General features: G+C 36.7%; 1 protein-coding gene across 1 annotated transcript in view; it reads left to right on the top strand.

Moving 5' to 3' along the window:
* Positions 1–25855, top strand: part of AHCTF1 (AT-hook containing transcription factor 1) — a 71920-nt gene that overhangs the window by 37707 nt on the left and 8358 nt on the right. Inside the window, exons 21-32 of the mRNA XM_079696316.1 lie at positions 1579–1723; positions 1804–1935; positions 2625–2775; positions 3202–3352; positions 3687–3794; positions 5929–6121; positions 14561–14764; positions 15442–15856; positions 17464–17587; positions 19756–19853; positions 21970–22178; positions 23746–25585. Of these exons, the coding sequence (XP_079552442.1) occupies positions 1579–1723; positions 1804–1935; positions 2625–2775; positions 3202–3352; positions 3687–3794; positions 5929–6121; positions 14561–14764; positions 15442–15856; positions 17464–17587; positions 19756–19853; positions 21970–22178; positions 23746–25585 (3770 nt within the window). The remainder of the gene's footprint in view (positions 1–1578; positions 1724–1803; positions 1936–2624; positions 2776–3201; positions 3353–3686; positions 3795–5928; positions 6122–14560; positions 14765–15441; positions 15857–17463; positions 17588–19755; positions 19854–21969; positions 22179–23745; positions 25586–25855) is intronic.

Below are 25855 nucleotides of genomic sequence, written 5' to 3'. Positions count from 1 at the left end.
TCCCAGATTTTTGATTTAGGAAAAAAATTACTCTTCTTAGATACTCAGGTTATAACAACTACATTGTCTTGCCTGTCCTGGTAGAAGAAGAAGTGGAAGGCAATTTCAGATGCAGATTTTTAGGGAATACACCACAAATGTTTTACTTATTTGGGTTGTTAGTTTTGTAAGTTCTGTGGAATACATTAAAATATTCTAGTCCCCAAACAATAAAATTAACAGGGCCCTGAACTGCCAACAGTGGGATTTGCTTCCCCAAGAAACTTTGTGTCTAGTGGGAGTCTGGGAGAGTGCTGCCAAAATTTCCTCAGATGCATTTTCATTATGAATACTAATTGCTGTAACTTTGTTCACACATTCTGTGTTTCTTACGAGGGTCAGTTATTTATTTATAAGTCCTTCTTTCAGTTTTTGTTTTTATTTCAGTAGAAACTATAGGTAAATCTTTTTAATTAAGATGCCTATTAAAATCAAAATTATTCACTTAAAATCAGGAATGATGATTTTTTTTTTAGAAAATTATTCCTATCTGCTTGCCATTTTTTATTCTACCCCCACTTCTGACTTGACAGTTACCAGCCCTTCCAAAAATTCTACCTGTCAGATTAATCATTGTTAATCTTAGTGTATATTTTTCAAGACATTTTGTTATCTAAATAAATACATAAACATTTATAGGCTTTATTTACTGATTAATTTTTAGAAATTATAGTTATTCATGCTGTTTTAAGCTTATTTCTACTTAACAGTACATCACGAGAAACACTGCTTCATTTAACACTTTATTGCCCACAGAAGGATGTTTCAGCAGCCCCACATGGTAACTAAAACTGTCTAATTTGACCCAAGTTCTCCAGTCAGATCTTGCTGTAGATCAGCCAAAATCGTCTGTTACTAAGCTAAGTCCTTTATTTTCCCATAAATACAATATGTTGTTTCTGTCTGTAGGTCTTTGCTCATTTTCTTTTCCACTCTTCTCATGCTGAGTGTCACCTCCTTAAGAACCTCGCTTTAATCTTTCAGTACTGTGCAGACCACATTAGTTTTTTGTCTTCTTGAACTCTTGGGTACAGACGGTCCCTGACTTAAAATGGTTCGACTAGCATTTTTCAACTTTAAAATGGTGCAAAGCAATATGCTTGTATGAAGTAGAAACCATACTTCGAATTTTGAATTTTGATCTTTTCCTGAGCTAATGATATGTGGTGTGATTCTCTCTAATGATGCTGAGCAGTGACAGCAAGCTGCAGCTCCCAGTCAGCCACGTGATCACGAGGGTAAATAACTCACATGCTTAAAACCATTCTCTACCCATAGAACAATTCTGTTTTTTACTTTCAGTGCAGTATTCAATAAATTACATGAAATATTCAACATTTTATTATAATATAAAGTCTTTAGAGGTGCCTTATCTTCTTGTTGACAACTTCATTATGCAGTGATTAGTACTCAATAAAATTTTAAAGTACTTTTAAATTACATGTACAGAGTATCTTTGGGATTCTTCAGGTGGATTACTTGTTTTGAACATTTTAAATAGCTTTTCTAAAACTAAACTTTGATAAATATTGATTTCAGGTGCATGGTTGAAGCCTGGAGTTTACTGCGACAGCATTCTAATAGGTTGAATATAGAGGAGTTGCTCAAGCACACATATGAAGTCTGTCAGGAAATGGGCTTAATGGAGGATTTACTGAAGCTGCCATTCACAGACACTGAACAGGTAATGACTTATCAGTATAAACTTATATCCAGAAACTCAGGATAAGTTAGTGGCTTACAAATCTATTTTGTTCTTTCTAGGAGTGTTTGGTGAGATTTTTACAGTCCAGTGCCCATGTTCAGAATCATGAATTCCTTTTAGTTCACCATTTGCAGCGTGCCAATTATATTCCTGCCTTGAAGCTGAACCAAACTCTGAAGATAAATCTTATGGTACAGTTAAACTTGTTTTATTATTGGGGACAAGAGAATAGGGAAAACAGGTGACTTTATTATATGAGAGCTTGTAGTTCGGTAGCCACTGAGCATTGTATAATCTTGAGTTTAGGAAATCTTCTTCTTGGCTTCTGTAGCAGAATTGAGAAACAGGGTATTGTTACTTCTTAATTCTTTCATATATGCCATTTCTGTTTAGATAGCTGCCCACAGTCTTGCCAGACTAACTGCTTCACTCAGAAAACAAGAGGAATTGGTAGAGGATAGCAGTAGGAAATAAATAGTGCAACAAGTATGGACTGTAGAGGTTGGGCTAATTGTTCATTTGCTCTGTGTGAACAAATGAGCACACTCTCTGAACCTTGGTTTCCTCAATTGCAAAATGACAGTATCTCTTTGTGAGGATGCACAGAGGTGTGTGTGAACATGTTGCTTAGTAAATGATAACGATTGCTTTTATTGTGAATAATCAAGGCTGGGAAGGAGAGGCTTGGAATTTAGTGACGGGTAAGGACTGATGAAGCAATTAGGTGTGTGTATGAGGTCCTTGGTTTGGAAGAATGGATATGTAGGAAGGAGGAAGATATTCTTGTGTATTCATAATTTTATGTTAAATGGTAAATATATAAACATAGCACTAACATTTTTGAAGATTAAATTTTTACCAGTTATGATATGTTCAATAGAATGATCGTGATCCTCGTTTGCGAGAGAGATCAGTGGCTCGAAATGCTATATTAGACCAATATGGGAAAATTCTTCCTAGAGTCCAGCGAAAATTAGCCACTGAGCGAGCTAAACCTTACCGTCTGTCAGCATCATCAGTTCGTCGAGAAGGTAGGATATCATTGAAAAATGTCATAAACTATTGGGCTAGAAAAGATATTGAATGATTATCTTCTGAAACCATTGTTATCTTCTGTTTAGCTCAATTTTGCTTTGATTCATCACAGTGGTACTTTTTTTTTTTTACTGGCTACTCTACCCCAAGAAGTCAAAAGCTTTCTTGGAACTTTTTACAGTTTATTTAATACAAAATGACAGAACTCTTTTTATTTCATTTGAAGGCTCCTATCTAACTTCTAGAAAACATGTAGAATAATTATTTTACCATCTCCTAAATTTCTGCATAGATGTTGCTAAACCAAATATACCTTTAACTGCTCTTATGTTGTGTTTCGTTTTCTCCAATCACTTTCATATTAATCTATTAAAATTCTGGTGTTAGAGATGAAATTAAATCCTACCTTTTTCATTTTACAGTTTCTAGGCCAAAACCATTATCAGCAGTTCCAAAGCAAGCTGTAATAGGGACTGTGTTAACAAGATCTACTTTCATCAGTAATGTGTTATCTAAAATTGGAGAGGTCTGGGCAAGTAACGAACCTAAAAATAGCATCTCTGTCTACAATAGGTATGTTTTTCTTATACCTTTTATAGTCATGCTACTTGTTAATCTTTCCTGGATATCAGCTGCTTTCATCAACAATCCAGCCTTAGAGCTTATTAATGTATATAAAAAGGAAAACTCTTCTTTATGTTGTCTACTTTTCTTGCAAGAAGAATGTTCTTTGTCTTTATATTTAAAACCAAATTATATTCATCGTTATTTGTAAATAAGCAGAAATGCACTAAGGAAAAAAATGAAAGCCCCACTTCTCCCATCTGATCTCACCTTCTTATAGCATTTGTAATTTAATCCTCCTCATGATACGTAATCAAAAGTTAAATTTTTATTTTCTTTGTAGTCCTAAAATAGAGGAACCATCTCCTATAGTATATTCCCTCCCAGATCCAGAGCTGCCTGAGGCATTTGTTGGAACACCAATTTCAAAAGCATCACAAAAAATTTCTAGGTAAGAATTTATTAAATCACTTTTAAAAGACAATGGTAGATAAGAATTACACTGTGATATAAAATTTGTCTTTCTCTATCTGACTTACTTCACTTAGTATGGTATTCCCTAGGTCCATTCATGTTGCTGCAAATGACATTTCATTCTTTTTTTATGACTAATTCCATTATATATATATATACCACATTTTCTTAAACTAATTGTTGATTGGCACTTGGGTTGTTTCCATGTCTTGGCTATTATAAATAGTGCTGCTGTGAACATTGGGGTGCATGTATCTTTTCGAATTAGAATTTTCTTCATTTCTGGATATATGCCTAGGAGTGGGATTGCTGGGTCATATGGTAACTCTATTTTTAGTTTTTTAAGGAACCTCCATACTGTTCTCCATAGTGGCTGTACCAATTTACATTCCCAGCAACAGTGTAGGAGGGTTCCTATTTCTCCACACCCTCTCCAGCATTTATTATTTGTAGACTTTTTGATGATAGCCATTCTGACCAGTGTGAGGTGATACACTTAATAATTACACTGTAATTTTTAAATTGTCTTTAAAATTTTTATAAATATTGTTTTAAATTCTTGAATGAGTTTTTAATGCTTGCTGTAAATAAATAATTTGGGCAGTATTATAGTAATTTTAAGAAATTTTGCATCAGCTGATTGGCTGCTTAGAATTTTTGCTTAATGATTTCAGACTGCCTAGAGAAAAGAAGCAAACTTTGTTTTATTAAAATCATGAGCAAGATAAACTGTTAACTTGCTTTCTTTAATCTCATTGTTGATTGACCCATGAATAAAGCTTATTTTTATAAATCCCAGCTAATCTTGGTTGACTTCTTAAAGCTTGTTCCTGTGTAACAGAGCCTACTAAAATGTCTTAAGTGGCTTCAGATGCAATAATATTTTATTTCTTAACCTGTGGTATTAGAAAAGTAAATAGTTAAATTGAAATTTTGCATCCAACATGAAATTGTGATTGTGTTTATTTTATTTAAGAATATTGGAGAGTTGAGAAGTGTTCATAATCATCAATAGCAGAGAACAAACAACATGCTTTCTCTTTAATAATATGACCATAATTGTTGGAAATTTTTGATTGTTTACATTTTATCAATGACAATGACATAATTTTATGGGAATAAAGTTATCTGAATCAATGATACTAAGAATAAAGTACTCAGAATAAGTTAATAACTTAAAAGCAATTGGGGCCAAAGCTGTTTGTAGTGTACATAATGGATATATTTTCAAATCGTGAAAGGATTTTCCCTTTCTTGGATTAGATTTTATTAGATTGAGCTTCTTTTCCTTTAATTACCCTCAGGAGATGGTAAGAAGATTGCTTCAAATAGATGTCATTATCACTGGCATTCTGTTTTCCTACCAGTAGTTTCGATATTTTTCCCACAAGTCACTTTTTCTCAGTTCCTTTGTATTTTAATAGATCTGGGGTTCAAGAAAGGAGCGATAATAAAAGTGTTTAAGGCTCTCTCTCCTATCATTTGATATGATAAAAATGTCCAGAACACTATAGAAAGCCATTTAGTAGAATCCTGGGATTCTCTTTTGCCACTAACCTCATTAATTTGAGAAAATTAACTTTTTTTTTTGGTTGGTAAGTCTAGTGTTTATTGTGATCAGAACCATAAAGGTAAATAAACCAGTATTCATTATGTACCTCACATGTGGGTGAAAGGAATTTTTATGTTGTGAAAGTGAATTGTAGCAGATGGATTGCTAGGGAAACATTGCCTTGTTTTCTTGAGTATTTAAATCATTAGCAGTTCATCTTCATTTGAAAATAATGCCTGGCACGTACTAGGGGCCCAGTAAATATTGGTAAAAGGGAGGGAGGAGGGCTAGAACTCCTTTTCAGGATTGTGGGGGGATGACCAAATTGTTATCTCGAATTCATAATTCTCTTTTTTGCTACTGAATTAATTTTGATTTCTGGAACTAAGGGTGGCATTACAGTAATATACTTGTCTGAATTTATATTTTCATATGGTTACATTTACCAGTGAATATAGAAGTCTGCGTAATTAAATGGGATACTAATTCTTTTGTTTCTTCAGTATAACTCTAGTATGTTACCAGGATTTTTCTGTTTATGTGTATGCTGTGATTACAGACTGCTGGATTTGGTTGTTCATCCTGTCCCCCAGCCTTCTCAGTGTTTGGGATTTATTCAGCAAAGCCCCACAAGATCTCCTTTGTCCCTGGCATCCACCTCATTGCCGGTAAATTCTCAGTCAAAAGGATCACGTCACAATTCTTCCAGGGCTTCAGAATTACATTTACTTGAAACTCCTCTTGTAGTTAAGGTAAGTATTAACATGTCTAGCATTCCTAGTGAAGCTAGGAAGTTCTTACTTTTCAAGTAGCAGAGAGAAATAAGCTGTTTATAATTGATATCTTTGGGTAGTAAGGGGCTTTAAGCCTTTATTTTCCTTTTTTCTTTTCTGTGGATATGTTTCCACAATGCTTACTGTATTTTTATATTTTCAGAAACAGACTTTATTAAATTTACCCTTTGTGGTTAACTGGCACTGTGCTCAAGGTTTACAGTTACATTGCTCTGAAAGTAATGCAAGCCTCTGTGGTTATTATAAATAGGCCTTTTTCCTTTGAAAATTGCTTTCATATTCTTGGGTTTGCTTTTTTTTTAATGCAGTTTCTGATAGCATTTTGCCATTATTTCTTTCCTTTATCAAATGCTTTTTAATTCTTAATATTTTTAGAAAAATTTATTTTAAAATTCTGGCTCCTTCAATAAAATTATAAACTGTTACTCTTTCCTACTATCAGTAGGGAACTGCTTTTTCCTTCACCCTCTCTGATAAATTATTAGCTGAGAAACCACAAAACTAAACTTGTGATGACTGGTAGCAGTGGACTTTTACCCTCCCATTGTCAAATTGTTTTCACATATGTTATCCACAAGCTCGTTGTCCAGTGTTCTGGATTCAGTCCCAGAAGCTTTCTTTTTTTGTTGTTGTTTTTTCTTAATTGTTTCTGGATAACCAGCATTTAAAGTGAAGCCAGGGAATTCTTAATTTTTCGGGTTGGATAAAAGATACTTTAATAAATGCTAGACCTAAAATAGTTATTAAAAGAAGCTTGCTAGGTTTATTAAGTTCCTGACATTTAATATCCAGTATCATATTTCTAACTTTTTTTCTTCTATAGAAAAACATTCACATTTTATTCTCTAGAGCTAAGTTCAAATGAAATTAAATGAGGGAATAATTTTGTACTTGCTACCAAATGAATCTAGGAAAAAAATCAATATAATCTTGTAACAGATCTAATGGAATTTAATAATCTAATAGGATCCAATAATCTGTTTACTAGTCCTTTAGAGGAGAGGTTAAGTGAAGGAGTTATCAATATTTCTGCTAACTAGTTCCTATGCTAATTATTTGTATTCATTTTAGTAAACCAGTCAGAATTCTTATAAGTAATTCAGTTACTACTGGAGTCATGTGATGGAATTATATTTTTTCTAAAACATTCTTAAAGTCAGTCTAATTTAGATTAGCTTGCTATAATTAAACTAGGTTCTGTTCATCACACACTATCATCTCTTTCACCTAACTAAAGTTTTCTAAGCAATAGTTAAATAATTTATCTTATCTCAGCACTTTATTAAGTTGAACTTAAACCTGGGAATAACCAAGGTCTTTAGAATGATTATGGATGCAGCTTTATGTTTTATTTTTATAGCCTTATATATAGAAAGCCCTGAGTAGAATTTTGTATTTCCAGTAATGTGTAATACAACTTTTTTTTTCATCTTTATTGGAGTATAATTGCTTAACAATGGTGTGTTAGTTTCTGCTTTATAACAAAGTGAATCAGTTATACATATACATATGTTCCCATATCCCGTCCCTCTTGCGTCTCCCTCCCACCCTCCCTATCCCACCCCTCCAGGCGGTCACAAAGCACTGAGCTGATGTCCCTGTGCTATGCGGCTGCTTCCCACTAGCTATCTACCTTACGATTGGTAGTGTATATATGTCCATGCCTCTCTTTCGCTTTGTCACAGCTTACTCTCCCCCCTCCCCATATCCTCAAGTCCATTCTCTAGTAGGTCTGTGTCTTTATTCCTGTCTTACCCCTAGGTTCTTCATGACATTTTTTTTCTTCTTAAATTCCATATATATGTGTTAGCATACGGTATTTGTCTTTCTCTTTCTGACTTACTTCACTGTGTATGACAGACTCTAGGTCTATCCACCTTATTACAAATAGCTCAATTTCGTTTCTTTTTATGGCTGAGTAATACTCCATTGTATATATGTGCCACATCTTCTTTATCCATTCATCCGATGATGGACACTTAGGTTGTTTCCATCTCTGGGCTATTGTAAATAGGGCTGCAATGAACATTTTGGTACATGCCTCTTTTTGAATTATGGTTTTCTCAGGGTATATGCCTAGCAGTGGGATTGCTGGGTCATATGGTAGTTCTATTTGTATTTTTTTAAGGAACCTCCATACTGTTCTCCATAGTGGCTGTACCAATTCACATTCCCACCAGCAGTGCAAGAGGGTTCCCTTTTCTCCACACCCTCTCCAGCATTTATTGTTTCTAGATTTTTTGATGATGGCCATTCTGACTGGTGTGAGATGATATCTCATTGTAGTTTTGATTTGCATTTCTCTAATGATTAAAGATGTTGAGCATTCTTTCATGTGTTTGTTGGCAGTCTGTATATCTTCTGTGGAGAAATGTCTATTTAGGTCTTCTGCCCATTTTTGGATTGGGCTGTTTCTTTTTTGTTATTGAGCTGCATGAGCTGCTTATAAATTTTGGAGATTAATCCTTTGTCAGTTGCTTCATTTGCAAATATTTTCTCCCATTCTGAGGGTTGTCTTTTGGTCTTGTTTATGGTTTCCTTTGCTGTGCAAAAGCTTTTAAGTTTCATTAGGTCCCATGTGTTTATTTTTGTCTTTATTTCCATTTCTCTAGGAGGTGGGTCCAAAAGGATCTTGCTGTGATTTATGTCATAGAGTGTTCTGCCTATGTTTTCCTCTAAGAGTTTGATAGTTTCTGGCCTTACATTTAGGTCTTTAATCCACTTTGAGCTTATTTGTGTGTATGGTGTTAGGGAATGATCTAATCTCATACTTTTACATGTCCCTGTCCATTTTTCCCAGCACCACTTACTGAAGAGGCTGTCCTTTCTCCACTGTACATTCCTGCCTTCTTTATCAAAGATAAGTTGACCATATGTGCGTGGGTTTATCTCTGGGCATTCTATCCTGTTCCATTCATCTATCTTTCTGTTTTTGTGCCAGTACTATACTGTCTTGATTACTGTAGATTCGTAGTATAGTCTGAAGACAGGGAGCCTGATTCCTCCAGCTCCATGTTTCGTTCTCAAGATTGCTTTGGCTATTCGGGGTCTTTTGTGTTTCCATACAAATTGTGAAATTTTTTGTTCTAGTTCTGTGAAAAATGCCAGTGGTAGTTTGATAGGGATTGCATTGAATCTGTAGATTGCTTTGCGTAGTAGAGTCATTTTCACAATGTTGATTCTTCCAATCCAAGAACATGGTATATCTCTCCATCTATTTGTATCATCTTTAATTTCTTTCATCAGTGTCTTATAATTTTCTGCATACAGGTCTTTTGTCTCCTTAGGTAGGTTTATTCCTAGATATTTTATTCTTTTTGTTGCAGTGGTAAATGGGAGTGTTTTCTTGATTTCACTTTCTGATTTTTCATCATTAGTATATAGGAATGCCAGAGATTTCTGTGCATTAATTTTGTATCCTGCTACTTTACCAAATTCATTGATTAGCTCTAGTAGTTTTCTGGTAGCATCTTTAGGATTCTCTATGTATAGTATCATGTCATCTGCAAACAGTGACAGCTTTACTTCTTCTTTTCCGATTTGGATTCCTTTTATTTCCTTTTCTTCTCTGATTGCTGTGGCTAAAACTTCCAAAACTATGTTGAATAAGAGTGGTGAGAGTGGGCAACCTTGTCTTGTTCCTGATCTTAGTGGAAATGGTTTCAGTTTTTCACCATTGAGGACGATGCTGGCTGTGGGTTTGTCATATATGGCCTTTATTATGTTGAGGAAAGTTCCCTCTGTGCCTACTTTCTGCAGGGTTTTTATCATAAATGGGTGTTGAATTTTGTCGAAAGCTTTCTCTGCATCTATTGAGATGATCATATGGTTTTTCTCCTTCAATTTTTTAATATGGTGTATCACGTTGATTGATCTGTGTATATTGAAGAATCCTTGCATTCCTGGAATAAACCCCACTTGATCATGGTGTATGGTCCTTTTAATGTGCTGTTGGATTCTGTTTGCTAGTATTTTGTTGAGGATTTTTGCATCTATGTTCATCAGTGATATTGGCCTGTAGTTTTCTTTCTTTGTGACATCCTTGTCTGGTTTTGGTATCAGGGTGATGATGGTCTCGTAGAATGAGTTTGGGAGTGTTCCTCCCTCTGCTATATTTTGGAAGAGTTTGAGAAGGATAGGTATTAGCTCTTCTCTAAATGTTTGATAGAATTCTCCTGTGAAGCCATCTGGTCCTGGGCTTTTGTGTGCTGGAAGATTTTTTATCACAGTTTCAATTTCAGTGCTTGTGATTGGTCTGTTCATATTTTCTATTTCTTCCTGATTCAGTCTTGGCAGGTTGTGCGTTTCTAAGAACTTGTCCATTTCTTCCAGGTTGTCCATTTTATTGGCATAGAGTTGCTTGTAGTAATCTCTCATGATCTTTTGTATTTCTGCAGTGTCAGTTGTTACTTCTCCTTTTTCATTTCTAATTCTATTGATTTGAGTCTTCTCCCTTTTTTTCTTGATGAGTCTGGCTAATGGTTTATCAATTTTATCTTCTCAAAGAATCAGCTTTTAGTTTTATTGATCTTTGCTATCGTTTCCTTCATTTCTTTTTCATTTATTTCTGATCTGATTTTTATGATTTCTTTCCTTCTGCTAACTTTGGGATGTTTTTGTTCTTCTTTCTCTAATTGCTTTAGGTGCAAGGTTAGGTTGTTTATTCGAGATGTTTCCTGTTTCTTAAGGTAGGATTGTATTGCTATAAACTTCCCTCTTAGAACTGCTTTTGCTGCATCCCATAGGTTTTGGGTCGTTGTGTCTCCATTGTCATGTGTTTCTAGGTATTTTTTAATTTCCTCTTTGATTTCTTCAGTGATCACTTCGTTATTAAGTAGTGTATTGTTTAGCCTCTATGTGTTTGTATTTTTTACAGCTCTTTTCCTGTAATTGATATCTAGTCTCATAGCACTGTGGTCAGGAAAGATACTTGATACAATTTCAATTTTCTTAAATTTACCAAGGCTTGATTTGTGACCCAAGATATGATCTATCCTGGAGAATGTTCCATGAGCACTTGAGAAAAATGTGTATTCTGTTTTTTTTGGATGGAATGTCCTATAAATATCAATTAAGTCCATCTTGTTGAATGTATCATTTAAAGCTTGTGTTTCCTTATTTATTTTCATTTTGGATTATCTGTCCATTGGTGAAAGTGGGGTGTTAAAGTCACCTACTATGAATGTGTCGCTGTCGATTTCCCCTTTTATGGCTGTTAGTATTTGCCTTATGTATTGAGGTGCTCCTATGTTGGGTGCATAAATATTTACAATTGTTATACTTCTTCTTGGACCAATCCCTTGATCATTATGTAGTGTCCTTTGTCTCTTCTAGTAGTCTTTATTTTAAAGTCTATTTTGTCTGATATGAGAATTGCTACTCCAGCTTTCTTTTGGTTTCCATTTGCATGGAATATCTTTTTCCATCCCCTTACTTTCAGTCTGTATGTGTCTCTAGGTCTGAAGTGGGTCTCTTGTAGACAGCATATAGATGGGTCTTGTTTTTGTATCCATTTAGCCAATCTGTGTCTTTTGGTGGTAGCATTTATTCCATTTACATTTAAGGTAATTATCGATATGTATGTTCCTATTCCCATTTTCTTAATTGTTTTGGGTTCCTTATTGTAGGTCTTTTCCTTCTGTTGTGTTTCTTGCCTAGAGAAGTTCCTTTAGCATTTGTTGTAAAGCTGGTTTGGTGGTGCTGAACTCTCTCAGCTTTTGCTTGTCTGTAAAGGTTTTAATTTCTCCATCAAATCTGAATGAGATCCTTGCTGGGTAGAGTAATCTTGGTTGCAGATTTTTCTCCTTCATCACTTTAAATATGTCCTGCCAATCCCTTCTGGCTTGCAGGGTTTCTGCTGAAAGATCAGCTGTCAACCTTATGGGGATTCCCTTGTGTGTTATTTGTTGTTTTTCCCTTGCTGCTTGTAATATGTTTTCTTTGTATTTATTTTTTGACAGTTTGATTAATATGTGTCTTGGCGTATTTCTCCTTGGATTTATCCTGTATGGGACTCTCTGTGCCTCCTGGACTTGATTAACTATTTCCTTTCCCATATTAGGGAAGTTTTCAACTATAATCTCTTCAAATATTTTCTCAGTCCCTTTCTTTTTCTCTTCTTCTTCTGGAACCCCTATAATTCGAATGTTGGTGCGTTTAATGTTGTCCCAGTGGTCTCTGAGACTGTCCTCAGTTCTTTTCATTCTTTTTTCTTTCTTCTGCTCTGCCGTAGTTATTTCCACTATTTTATCTTCCACGTCACTTATCCGTTCTTCTGCCTCAGTTATTCTGCTATTGATCCCATCTAGAGTACTTTTCATTTCATTTATTGTGTTTCTAGTCGTTGCTTGATTCATCTTTAGTTCTTCTAGGTCCTTGTTAACTGTTTCTTGCATTTTGTCTATTCTGTTTCCAAGATTTTGGATCATCTTTACTGTCATTATTCTGAATTCTTTTTCAGGTAGACTGCCTATTTCCTCTTCATTTGTTAGGTCTGGTGGGTTTTTATCTTGCTCCTTCTCCTTCTGTGTGTTTTTCTGTCTTCTCATTTTGCTTATGTTACTGTGTTTGGGGTCTCCTTTTTGCAGGCTGCAGGTTCGTAGTTCCCGTTGTTTTTGGTGTCTGTCCCCAGTGGCTAAGATTGGTTCAGTGGGTTGTGTAGGCTTCCTGGTGGAGGGGACTAGTGCCTGTGTTCTGGTGGATGAGGCTGGATCTTGTCTTTCTGGTGGGCAGGTCCACGTCTGGTGGTGTGTTTTGGGGTGTCTGTGGACTTTTTATGATTTTAGGCAGCCTCTCTGCTAATGGGTGGCGTTGTGTTCCTGTCTTGCTAGTTGTTTGGCATAGGGTGTCCAGCACCGTAGCTTGCTGGTCGTTGAGTGAAGCTGGGGGCTGGTGTTGAGATGGAGATCTCTGGAAGATTTTCGCTGTTTGTTATTATGTGGAGCTGGGAGGTCTCTTGTGGACCAGTGTTCTGAAGTTGGCTCTCCCACCTCAGAGGCACAGCACTGACTCCTGGCTGCAGCACCAAGAACCTTTCATCCACACGTCTCCTCAATTTGGGATGAATTGTTGTCTATTCAGGTATTCCACAGATGCAGGGTACATCAAGTTGATTGTGGAGCTTTAATCCGCTGCTTCTGAGGCTGCTGGGAGAGGTTTCCCTTTCTCTTCTTTGTTCTCACAGCTCCCGGGGCTCAGCTTTGGATTTGGCCCCGCCTCTGCGTGTAGGTCACCTGAGGGCGTCTATTCTTCGCTCAGACAGGACGGGGTTAAAGGAGCAGCCGCTTCGGGGACTCTGGCTCACTCAGGGCGGGGTGGCGGGGTGGGGGTGGAGGGAGGGGCACGGAATGCAGGGCGAGCCTGCGGCGGCAGAGGCCAGCGTGACATTGCACCAGCCCAAGGCGCGCCGTGCACTCTCCTGGGGAAGCCGTCCCTGGATCCTGGGACCCTGGCAGTGACGGGCTGCACAGACTCCCCGGAAGTGGGGCGTGGACAGTGACCTGCGCTCGCACACAGGCCTCTTGTCAGCGGCAGCAGCAGCCCCAGGGTCCCACGCCTGTCTCTGGGGTCCGCGCTTTCAGCCGCGGCTCGCGCCCGTCTCTGGAGCTCCTTTAAGCAGCGTTCTTAATCCCCTCTCCTCGCGCTCCAGGAAATAAAGAGGGAAGAAAAAGTCTCTTGTCTCTTCGGCAGCTCCAGACTTTTTCCCGGACTCCCTCCTGGCTAGCTGTGGCACGTTAGCCCCTTCAGGCTTTGTTCACGTCGCCAGCCCCAGTCCTCTCCCTGCGTTCCGACCGAAGCCCGATCCTCAGCTCCCAGCCTCACCCGCCCCAGCAGGCGAGCAGACAAGCCTCTCGGGCTGGTGAGTGCCGGTCGGCACCGATCCTCTGTGCGGGAATCTCTCAGCTTTGCCCTCCGCACCCCTGTTGCTGTGCTCTCCTCCACGACTCGGAAGCTTTCCCCCTCTGCTACCCGCAGTCTCCGCCCGCGAAGGGGCTTCCTAGTGTGTGGAAACCTTTCCTCCTTCACGGCTCCTCCCACTGGTGCAGGTCCCCTCCCTATCCTTTTGTCTCTGTTTATTCTTTTTTCTTTTGCCCTACCCAGGTACATGGGGAGTTTCTTGCCTTTTGGGAGGTTTGAGGTCTTCTGCCAGCATTCAGTAGGTGTTTTGTAGGAGTTGTTCCACGTGTAGCTGTATTTCTGGTGTATCTGTGGGGAGGAAGGTGATCTCCGCATCTTACTCTTCCGCCATCTTCCCTGGAAGTCTAATACAACTTTTTATTGATATTTTTATTGGAGATGAGAATATAGCCACCATTGTGACTCGCTTGGCCCTGTCTGTCCTTGTGTAGGTGCCTTTTACAAACACTAATGGTGAATTCCATTTGCTCTTTGTCATAGAAAGCTAAGACTTTGGCAATGTCAGTTACTTCCCCTGGATTTGCCGAGTTCACTCCTCAATCCATCCTAAGGTCTGGTCTTCGAACAACACCTTTAGCGTCTCCCTCTTTGTCACCTGGAAGGTCTCTTACTCCTCCTTTACGACTTAAAGAAACTAGAATTTCATTCATGGAAGAAGGCATAACCACAAAATGGACTACTGGAGTAAGTTTGATAATAGTTGGAACAAAAGGATTTAATAAGAATATATTAGCTCTTATAAGTAAAAAGATAAATTGATTTATATAATATCACTATAGATTTTTATATACAGACTTGCAGGTAGTCATAAAATCAGAAGACATTAGTTCAGAAGGCAACTTTAGGGCCTTGGCTAAGCCAAACCCATCACTTACAGGTGAAGAAAATAGGGCTAGAAGCACCAAGTCAAATTATCTATAACCAAATAGCTATTTGGTGGTAGAAATGGGACTAGAATTGTTTTGTTTTGTTTTTTTTAATTTCTTTGTTTTTTAACCCGTATTGTACTGCTTCTCTTATTAAGTTCCTACTTCGTTGTCTATTTAGGGAGGGTATGTCTTCAGAGCTCCACTGTAGGTTAATAGGAGCTCATTGGTGCTTATTGGGCATCTTCCCTATTCTGTGTTTTAGTCTTTTGGGATTAGTGATCTATTACCAGTTAGAGAACCATTAACAGTCATTAACTTTTAATCAGCAATCTGAAGAGAATGGATTTAAAATAAGTGAATTTTGATGGAGAAAAGAATTTGGAGAAAAACGGAACGTGGAAAGGGTGGGGTGGGTATGATTGGGATGGATAGCTTAGACGTGACTGATTTTTATTAGTAAAATTATTTTTCTCCAAACCTTTTACTTAACAGGCTGCAGATGACAGCAAAACAAAAGCATTTATTACTGCACCTTTCCATAAATGTGCAGTTCCAGCAGAAGCTGAATGGCTGAAGAATAAAGATAAGGCAACATCTTTTCCCCTGAATAACCCTGAAAAGGACCATCAGGAAATGAATGTGAGGTCGCAGGATACAACTTCACAAAGTTTGGAGAAGCTGGATGTGAGCATAGAAAATAGCAATATTTCAACCAGATCAGACCAGACTACCTTGGAGTATCAGGATGCTCCATCACCAGAAGACTTTGAAGGTATTTTCATGGCCTCTAAGCCAGTGACACGCTCTTCCACTGAACAAATTACTAATTTAACTGAACAGACTGAGAGCAGTGATAAAGATACATTTGAATCGGAAGTAACTCCTCCAGACCTGGAGAAACAAATGGGTAAGAACTCATCCCAAATATTCAAAATGGCCATTGATACTCTTCAGTAAAATTTGTAATAGAGGTTTTTCTGTCATAAGAAAAGCATCGGGGTTAAATAATTAATGGTCACAGCACAGTAGGTTCTAGACATAATACACATATCTTAATTCTTTCCACTTACAAATATGGCTTACTTATATTGTTACATTCATTATAAGTAGGTATGAGATTTGAGGAGAGGAGAACTTAATGTGTGTTCTGTTTTCATTTGGAAATGAAATTTGGAAAAGAACAGTAATGGTTAAGGAAGAAATGTCAGGTATCAGTGTGACTTAAGGTCTTCCTATAGCTATGAGAAATAATAATACTACCTTTACAGACTAGGTTAACTTATCCATACAGCAGCCTCAACTTTCTAGAAAGCTGCTCAGAAAACAGGAAGTTCATTCTACTCTCCATCCCTACCTCCAAAATAATCACTGGAAACTGAAAAGTAATGTCCAAAGACCCATGAACTTATTGTCTTTATATTCATTTGTCAAAAAATTTTTGAGCCCCTAATTTATGTGCAACAGGTGGGCTCCGGCTTTGTGTGTGCTAAGTGTTAAGTGATAAAGTAATAAGTAGACATAGCACCTGCCCACATGTAATTTTGAACCTAGTGGATTATATCAAACAAGCACGTACAATGCAGTTTGATAAATGCTACACTGGGGAATATAGAAAGGACCAGTAGAACACCAGGAAGGGGAGAGATTTGGCTTAGAATTGGTGGATCAGAAAAGTTATTCTATTTTTATGTTTCTTACCCCTGCATAGATTTAAAGGTAATTCTTAACTTTAAATATGTAAAACCCAATACTTATATAAAAATCTGTGTCATAGTGGTTTCTTTGGGGAAATACGTTCTGCTTAAGCTGAACTAAGGTTTCTCAAAATGTGAATGCCGTGAAGTTTGGGCTATGATGTCTTTATTTAATAAACATACACATTATTAATTGCTCTAAGAATTTAGCACTCTCTTTATAAATAGCATATGTTTAGAAGTTTACATTACTCTTTTGATGTGCTGTGTTCCACTAAAATATTTGAATGGTAAATGTTCGACAAGGATGTTCATGTCAGTGTCTTCATTGATTAGTCCTAAAATGATTAGACAGTCTCAAATAGAAATTTTTATTGTTTTTGTGGGGGATTATATAGCACAAACTTTAGAGTGAAATAAGCTAGATTTGAATCTTACTAGCTCAGCTAGTTACTAGGTTTGTGATCTGGGATAAGCAGTGTAACCATATGCTTCTGTTTTCTCATCTGTAAAATGGGAGAAATAGTATACCTCTTTGGATGTTGAGGATTAAGAGAGTTCTTACATGTAAAACACTTGCAACAGTGCCTGTTAAGCCGAAAGTGTGAGTGGTAGATGAAAGAGAGGGGCTTGGGAGGGGGGCTCTTGACCTAGGCTCAGAGAAGTAGAAGGAACTTGCAGTCTGATGCCAATGGAGTAAACCTAAAAGTACAAAAAGCAGACCCAACAACTTATTAAAAAGTAATAGGCCAAGACCGTGAGTAATCGCTAAACATTTAGCATAAATAATTATGAATGTCCTTAATTGTGTGATTTTTAGGCACTTTAGAAGATGCAGAAACAAAGGATCTCTCAGTTGCAGAGGGGGCACTTTCAGAATTAAATACCTTAAGCCCCATTCAAGGAGTTGAAGCTTCTCTTTGTATACCATCAGTCTGTGAAGGGTAAGTTTATAGAGAAAATTTCAAATATTAATAAAGTTTAATGAAACTGTGAAGCAGTAGTAAATATTGATATTTGTTCTATGCATAGATTAGCTCTTATTTTGATCTTTGGCATTTCCATTTTGGTAATGTTTTCTGTTATGAAAGAAGTTCATTTGTACAACTGTGTGTTATTTCATAGTTATTATGAAATCTGAGAATGATACCAGATGTTTCCTAAATATATAGAGACATGATAAATTGAGGCAGAACTCTTTAATATTCTTCGGTGATTCTATTTTTGTTGAAAACCGAAAGTGTCACTCACAGCCACGCATCCCTCCATGCTCTCCCATTTTCAGTGGTTTCAGGATGATCAGGTATGTATCCTATAGCACCAAGGCAGAGCATAAGGGAGATGGTTCAGAGGCAGTAGTGTTCCCTGCCATTTGATTGATACAAGACTCTAGCAGTTTTTGTTTTTCAGTGACTGCTTGAACTGTTATGCTCCCAATTATTCCGTTTCATTTAGCACTTAACACATTTAGCCAGTGTACTAGATGATGTATGGCAGTGCTACTTAAAGTGCGGTCTAATAAGATTGATGCCAGTTCCCAGTTTATGGTCTACAACAAGATAGCAGCTTCTGTTAGAATATATATCAGTAGCCTTTTTTGAAAGTCAGCTGAGCTAATCAGTGAAGTAATTGATTGATTGACCTTCTGGCATAAACTCCTTATCTCACTGCAAGACTGGACACATTGTATATCAGCACTTTGAGTAACACTGTTGCAGAGTAGGGGTCTCCAACCCCCGGGCTGCGGACCGGCTGCGGACGGGTACCGGTTAGGAACCAGGCCGCACAGCAGGAGGTGAGTGGTGGGCGAGCAAGTGAAGCTTCATCTGTCGCTCCCCTTCGCTCGCATTACTGCCTGAACCATCCCCCTTCATCCATGGAAAAATTGTCTTCTGTGAAAGTGGTCCCTGGTGCCAAAAAGGCTGACTGCTGTTGTAGAGAATACCAAAAAAGTTGCAGCTTCAGTTATCAAGAAGTAGTAAGGGTAATTTACTAAGATTAGCCCACATATAATGTGATAATTTAAGACATTGTAAATGGTTCATTACTTTATAAGTCTTGAGAGTGACTTCACAAACCACCCACAAAAATCAGTATCATGATAGTCACCTCTCTCTCATACATTGAACTCAATCAGATGCTTCACTTCTGGAAGAGAAATCCTGATTAACTGTGATCTTTGCCAGGCCTTCATGGAAAAAGAGGGAGAAACAGTACAAAAGGATTATCAAGATTGTTTTGTTGTTTAATTCTAAGGTTTTTTAAATTTTAATGAAAACTAATATTTATTGTAATGGGTTTGATGGATAATTACAACAATGGCAAATCAAAAGAGCATTCACTTGACCAGAAACTTTGTGGTCATCAGTAACAATCTAGGTGAATATTCACCATCCTTGGCAAGCTAGTTCCTTTTTAAATGTAAACTTATTTGGTTGTGGGTTCTTAGTTATCCTTACTATAAGTATTGTGATTAAGTTAAGTCTTACAAATATACCTACAGATAAATGTGTATATATTCCAAATACATACTTTTTCTTGAATTTACTTTACAGTTTGTCCAGTTTAAAAAATCAGCATGCTTTAGTTGGCTTTAGGGAAAGGCCAGCTCAGAATAGAAAGGGACCACTGTCAACATCTTTCCAGAACACTTATCAAGTGAATTAATGCAGGTCACACTGGTCTCCGATTTTGAGTCATTTATCATGTGCTTTCCAGTTAGCATTAAAATATTGAATCTGATTCTACGGAGTATATGGGGGAAATGTCCATAATATTTGATAGATTTATTTGAAGAATGTGGCCACAGATAATTAAAAATTGGCCTAAGTGTAATTTATACTGACCAGCATTTTTAAATCATTTTATTTGTAGTTTAAGGTCATGCCATTGTATTCAACAAAAAAAATTTAGAAAATAGGAAAAACAAATACAGCATTACTTGTTTCTAAATTCACTTGTAAATTATTTAGTACTATTGTGGATGAAGTTGCATGGTATTTTCTCTGAACCTCAGTTTTCATGAACAAAATGAAAAGTAAGAATTGGGTAAAGCAGATTAGAGCAGATGGAATCTTCTTACACACTAAAGTATATATTTCTATTTCTAAAGGAAAATCCTCACCCTGAAGTCCAAGGAACCTGTTTTAGACGAAGGACTGGTACCTGTTGAAAGCTGTACCTCTACAATTAGAGCAGGTAACAATAAATGTATGTATTATTTTGACTTTAGAATGATTTCATTTTAGTGTTGTGTCTAAAGAGTGTTCTATTCTTAGGACAAAAGAATCTGGACAATAATCCAGACTTCGTTATCTCAGTTATTCTCCAGTTGTTTCCCCAGCTAAAAATAGAATTCTGAGGAGGTGTGTCAGCTACCAAACAGTGGGTTGCTTATAAAACACTCTGTGGTTCTCATAGTGGAAGTCTTAGAATGGTTTTTGTGGATATATTTAAAGAAGAGCAAAGTGAATTACCAGTCTCCAGCCAGACTGCACACCTGCTTTTTGATCTTCTGAGATTCAGTTATATATACAGGGAAACTTCCATATTTGTTCTGTGTTTGTGGTAACATATAGCCAAGATTGGCTTATTATTATTAGAAAATAATCTTAAATGACTGATTTTTTTCCAGGGAAAATGAACAGATACATGGAATTTGTTTTGTTTTGTTTTTTTTTTGAGTGCCTCCTCTCAGTTAGACCCTGACTATACAGAGATGAGGAAGATATATTTTCCTCATTGAACTCACAGCTGGGTTTAGGGAAAGCAGACACCTTGAATGCCTGTGCCTAGAACTTGTCTAAGCATTTCACGTGAGGACTTGTCTAAGCATTTCACATATGGTGTTGACACTGTCTGGCTCTAGAGCTCATGTTCTTAACCGTTATATCCTCCTCCTGTCACATTATGAATAGGGCTTAGGACAAGCTTGAGTAGACCTGTTCTCCCCCCACCCCCCACACACACCCTGCCCATTAAGAATGTAATATATATTTACTGTAAAATAATCAGGAAATCATAGTCTCACATATAAAGTAAAAATCCCCATAACCCGGTTACCCCAGTTTAAGAATCTATTATTAAGAAAGTGTCTTTTCCCTGAGTTTTTTTCCTGTGCATTTTTTCCCAATATGTTGAAAGAGGAGGTTAAGTGCGGTGGATAGAGAATACCAAGGATTTAAAAAGACTGCTTGGGTTCATAACCCTGTTCTGCACTTACTATGTATAAGACTATGAGCTATATCTCTGTTTCTTTGTCTATAAAATTTAATAGCTTTCACTGTTAATAAAAGCTCAATAAATGTTAGCTATTATAAATTATTAACAATTAAATTTATTATAATCAAAAACAACTTTCTTTTTCACTTAACAGTATATTTAAGATATTTTCCCATGTCATTAATACAGATTAATTCTGTTCTTTTTAGTGGCTATAATAGTATTTCATAGTATGGATGTTCTGTGGCATGCTTAACTAATTGCTGATTGGTGAACAGTTTGACCTGATGACCATTTTTGTTTGTTTTGCTGTCTTATTTTTGCAGTGAATATTATTGTGTATGCATCTTTGCACAGTCTTTGTCAGTGTTTCTTTTGAGCAGATTCCTAAACATGGCCTTGCTGGGTCAAGGAGTGTGCACAGATTTTTAAGACTTTATTGTTTTCGCCAGTAAAGGTTGTTTAAAGAGGAAGGTGAAAAATAAGGAGAAATTTTTCTTTATGATCCCCCCCAATTTATTTAAATGGTAGAATATGTGGCCATTTGGATGCTTTCTGCCAAAAGGGAAATATCTAGTCCTTTTCACAAAGGACTAGATATTTGATCTAGCCAGATCAAAGCCCAGATTGCATGTCCCTCATGTAATTCTGTAATGGCTCAACAAGGATAGCTGGTTGTCTAGTAGTCACCTGGTGAACATAATTTTCAGATTAATAAGGAACAAACACATCTGAGCTCCTCAGAGCAGTTTATCATCATATTGAAGTTTCACAGTAAGGGCAAGAATTATATTCTAGTTGAGAAAAACCAAAGTTGTCATTTTTAAATGTAAAATTTATCTACTGTGTTTTATTTTTGTGGAAAGCAAATATGTATTGTTTAAACTGAGTGATTGGATACTGATGAAACAGGAGTGATATGTAAATCCTCAATAGGCTTTTCCTCTTTTAAGATGTTAGAAATTTTTTGGCACTATGACAGTTTTTCAAGGAAACATTAAGTGCAATGCAGCCTTTTCCCTTCTGTTTGCTTCCCCAGTTGTGTATATATCTTTTTTTGTTTTTAGTTTAAAATATGGAAGATTAACTCTCATTTTTCTTTCAGCTATGGCTGATGTTCTTGGTGATAGTGGAAGCTCTGGGCTTGTTGTCTCTGAAGGCCCTGTTATCTCTGAACATAGGCTTGACCAGGAAACAGCACTGAACTTAAAAGAAGATCATGAAGTAGAAGTTGATATACTAAAAGCAAGTGTTGACTTACCAGAAGAAAAGCCTCCAATTTCTGATGATTCTCCTGATACTCAAGAAATTCATGTAAAAAAAATAATTTTTTATTTCTTTGTCCGTCTTTTAGTTTTGGTTTAGTTCGGTTTCAAACCATAGTTCAAATCTGATGTATTCATTTATTTGACTGCTATATGAAAACCTCTTTTAAAAAATCTGCGTTCAAAAAAGTATATCAATATATTGTGGAATTACGGAGCACATCCTTTAAGAAATTGTTTTTCATGAAAACCAAAAGGCTGTGTTAAAGAAGTCACAATTTTAATAATTTAATTTTTGCTCAGTATCCGGTTCAAATGAAAGTTCTTTTAGCCATAAGAAAACAGCTATTGGTTACTCTAGAGACATGTATGACATCGAAACTATCCAGAGCTTATATTTGAGAATAATCGAGTACAGTTAAATAGGATTCTTTCCCACCCCCCCCACCCCCCCACCCCCCCCATTCATACTTGTGGGAAAATTCTGTTCTGCTGGCTGGGGTTTAACTTCTTAGACGCTCCAGAAAGGTGGGGACTTTTGTGTGTGTGTGTGGGGGGTTGGTATTTAATATGACTTACATTTCTTAAAATTCCACCAAATCTCTTTTATTATCAACAGGCAACTTTTATATGATAAATGAATTTAAGATGAAGAAAAATCACCTCTTCTAATTATTTATAGAGATGTGATTGTATAATATTTGGGAGGTTTAACTCATAGAAATGTCATGGTTATCCATATTCAGTTTCATGAGTATTCTCACCGTGAGTTAGATGGATAAAGTCCCTGTTCCTTCAGCTGGGAAGCTAACACAATTTGTGGGCATGGTGTAAATGGGAATCCTCATTCCTGGGTATTTCCAGTCTTTCATTTCACTGAATGTTTGGGGAGTGGGAAAATGTCATTGTTTAGGTGGGTGGTAATGTTCTACCTTCTTGGTCAGGAGATCTCTCTGTTACTTTCTGCCTCCTCCTTTTTCTCCCCTTCCCTTACCAAAAGGTAAATGCAAGGAGCATTCCTTCTTCCACCAAACCCTTGCAAGAGAGGTACTGAACTTGAAAGCCTTAGGAATTTCATGGTTTATGCAGCCCCAGCAAAGGGAAGAGGATTGAGTCTAGCCCAAGGGAGCTTATGTAGGTGAATTCTTCTTCAACCTTATGGGGATCATGCTGTTTAGAAAAAGTGTGGTTAGTTAGGTAATTTGGGGATTATCATTAAATCACAGTTTGGGGGTTGTTTCTTTTTCTCCGGTTAATTTTTCTTTCCTTGGGTGAGAATAGAATAAGTCCTTAATTATCACAACTGTTAGTTAGCATCATAATAATTTTTTAAGGTTTTGTTAAGACTGTCTTTTTTAGCCAGGGAAATGTAGAATTCTACTTTTAATTCCATTCAGAATCTCAATCTTTTTCTATCTAGTTATTTTGACTGAATGAGAAAGTCTGATTGCTTAAATGGATATTTTATAAAGTAAACCCATAAGTATATGCCATATCAGATGTAGTTTATGTTTAACAATTCATACACCAAGGGAGAGGTGGTCATGAAAAAAATTTATGCTTTAGGTTAAAGTAAATGTATACATTAACAGTCTCTTATCTTTAATTCCTTTTAGGTAATTGAACATGAAAAGCTTGAAGTTCAAGATTCAGGACAAGAGGCTAGGAATCTTTCATTTAATGAGTTGTATCCCTCAGGAACTCTTAAGCTTCGATACAATTTTGATACCATTGAGCAACAGTTTTGTGACTTACCTGATAACAAAGACTCTGCTGAGTGTGACATTGTTGAAGTAGATGGGGAACTTTTTGTGCCACAGAGCAACTTTACCTTGATTTTGGAAGGTGAAGAAGGAGAAGTAGAGACAGGTGATTCTGCAGCATCTAATGTGCTAGCTAAAGCAGCTAATGCAGCCACTGAGGAAAAACATGTATACAGTGGGGAAAATGATAATCACGGACATGTTGCAAATTTGCCATCTGTCATAACTAGTGATCAGGAGTCCCAAAGGGTAGAGACATTACCATATGTGCCTGAACCAATTAAAGTAGCAATCGCAGAAAATTTATTAGATGTAATTAAAGACACAAGAAGTAAAGAAATTACTTCAGATACAATGGAACAGTCCATTCAAGAAAACATACCTTTAATAAGCCAAAAGGTAATGTGTTCCACCAAGTTAGCCAAATCTACATTTAAGACTGTTCAGGAAACAAGTACGGTGACTATAAATGTCAGCGAAGTTAATGACGTGATTTCCTCCAGAACTCGCAAAAGAGGACGTGTCCAAAACCTGAATGTCAAATCGGCACAACAGGAAGAGTCAGCAGATGTTGCTACTCCTGAGATGCTGGGACTTTCAGTTATGAAGAAAACTAGGAAAACAAAAGAAATTTCGGGGGCTTTTGAAAGTGCCTGTGCCTGTTCTGATGATAAAGGAATATCTCATAACCAGCAAATACCTCAAAATTCTATTACTCCTAGGAGAGGAAAGAGAAAAAAAGAAATTACTCAAGACACTTTAGAAAATATTAATTCTGTGGAACCAGAATTACAGGTTACTCCAGGTAGGGAATTAAGAAGGTTAAAATCATCTCAGCTGTGGGAACCAGCAACTGAAGAAACTTCTTTTAGAAAAGAAGTTAAGCTTTCATCTGTTACAAAAAGGACTCCTAAACGAATTAAAAAATCTCTCGAAAATCAGGAAAGTGTTGAAGTTATAAATGATCTGAAAGTCAGTAAAGTAGCAAGTCCTAGCAGAAGTACCAGGAAATTGAGAAGTGCTAATTTGGAAACTTCTAAAAATACAGGATATAAACAAGATGGGGAGTCCATTGAAGATCAACTGCCTCTTCAACATAGTAAAAGGGTTCAAAAGAGGGAAGTTAGTGCATCAGATGTAATAGAAGATTCCAAACTTGGTTCATCCCAGTTGACTCTTCAAGCAGAATTTGATACTCCTGCTACACCTAGGAAACGTGGTAGACCAAGAAAAATTAATCCATCTGAAGATGTAGAATCTAAGGCTGTTAAGGAAGCAAGAAGTCTCAAGAAGAGAGAAGGTCTCAGCATCCAAAGGAGATCTACAAGAAACACCCCAGCTAAAAGTGAAAATGCTGATGTTGGAAAACCAGCTTTAGAAAAATCAGTTTTAGTGCCAAATGAGGAACTTGTTACAGCGATGAGCTCTAAGAAGAAGCTTACAAAAAGGACTGAAAACCAAAGCCAAAAACGTTTATTACGCTCAATATCAGAAAAATGCATAGATGAAGAAATGACAGACAAAGAACCAAATGACCAAGAAGAAAAATTGCTTGCCACAGTTGCTTTGACTAAATCTTCCCATAGCACAAGGACTAGATCTAGCAAGGCCGTCTTGTTGCCGGACCTTTCTGAACCAAAAAATGAGTCTTTTTTATTTTCTTCTGTGTCAAAGGTTCCAAGGAAAGAGAAAGGTACTTTTATTTCTTTTCAAAGCATAATTTTCATCTCATTCAAAGTCTTCAGTTTAAAAAAAATTCTGTTGGTTCAAACATGATTAGATTTTGTGTTAAGGCACTAATGGATTATTTCTCCTAAAAATGATTTGTAGTTACAGGGAATTCCTCCCCCTTCAAAAAAACAAAAACAAAAACCAATTTTGATCTTTTGATGGTAAAATTTAAATATTTTATATTTTAAAGTTTATTTTTAGATTCAAGAATTTGTTTCACCATGACTTTTTT

Source organism: Hyperoodon ampullatus (assembly GCF_949752795.1).
Source record: "Hyperoodon ampullatus genome assembly, chromosome: 2".
Lineage (NCBI taxonomy): Eukaryota > Metazoa > Chordata > Mammalia > Artiodactyla > Ziphiidae > Hyperoodon > Hyperoodon ampullatus.
Note: the sequence above shows the minus strand (reverse complement) of the source record. Positions and strands in the feature narration are given on the sequence as shown.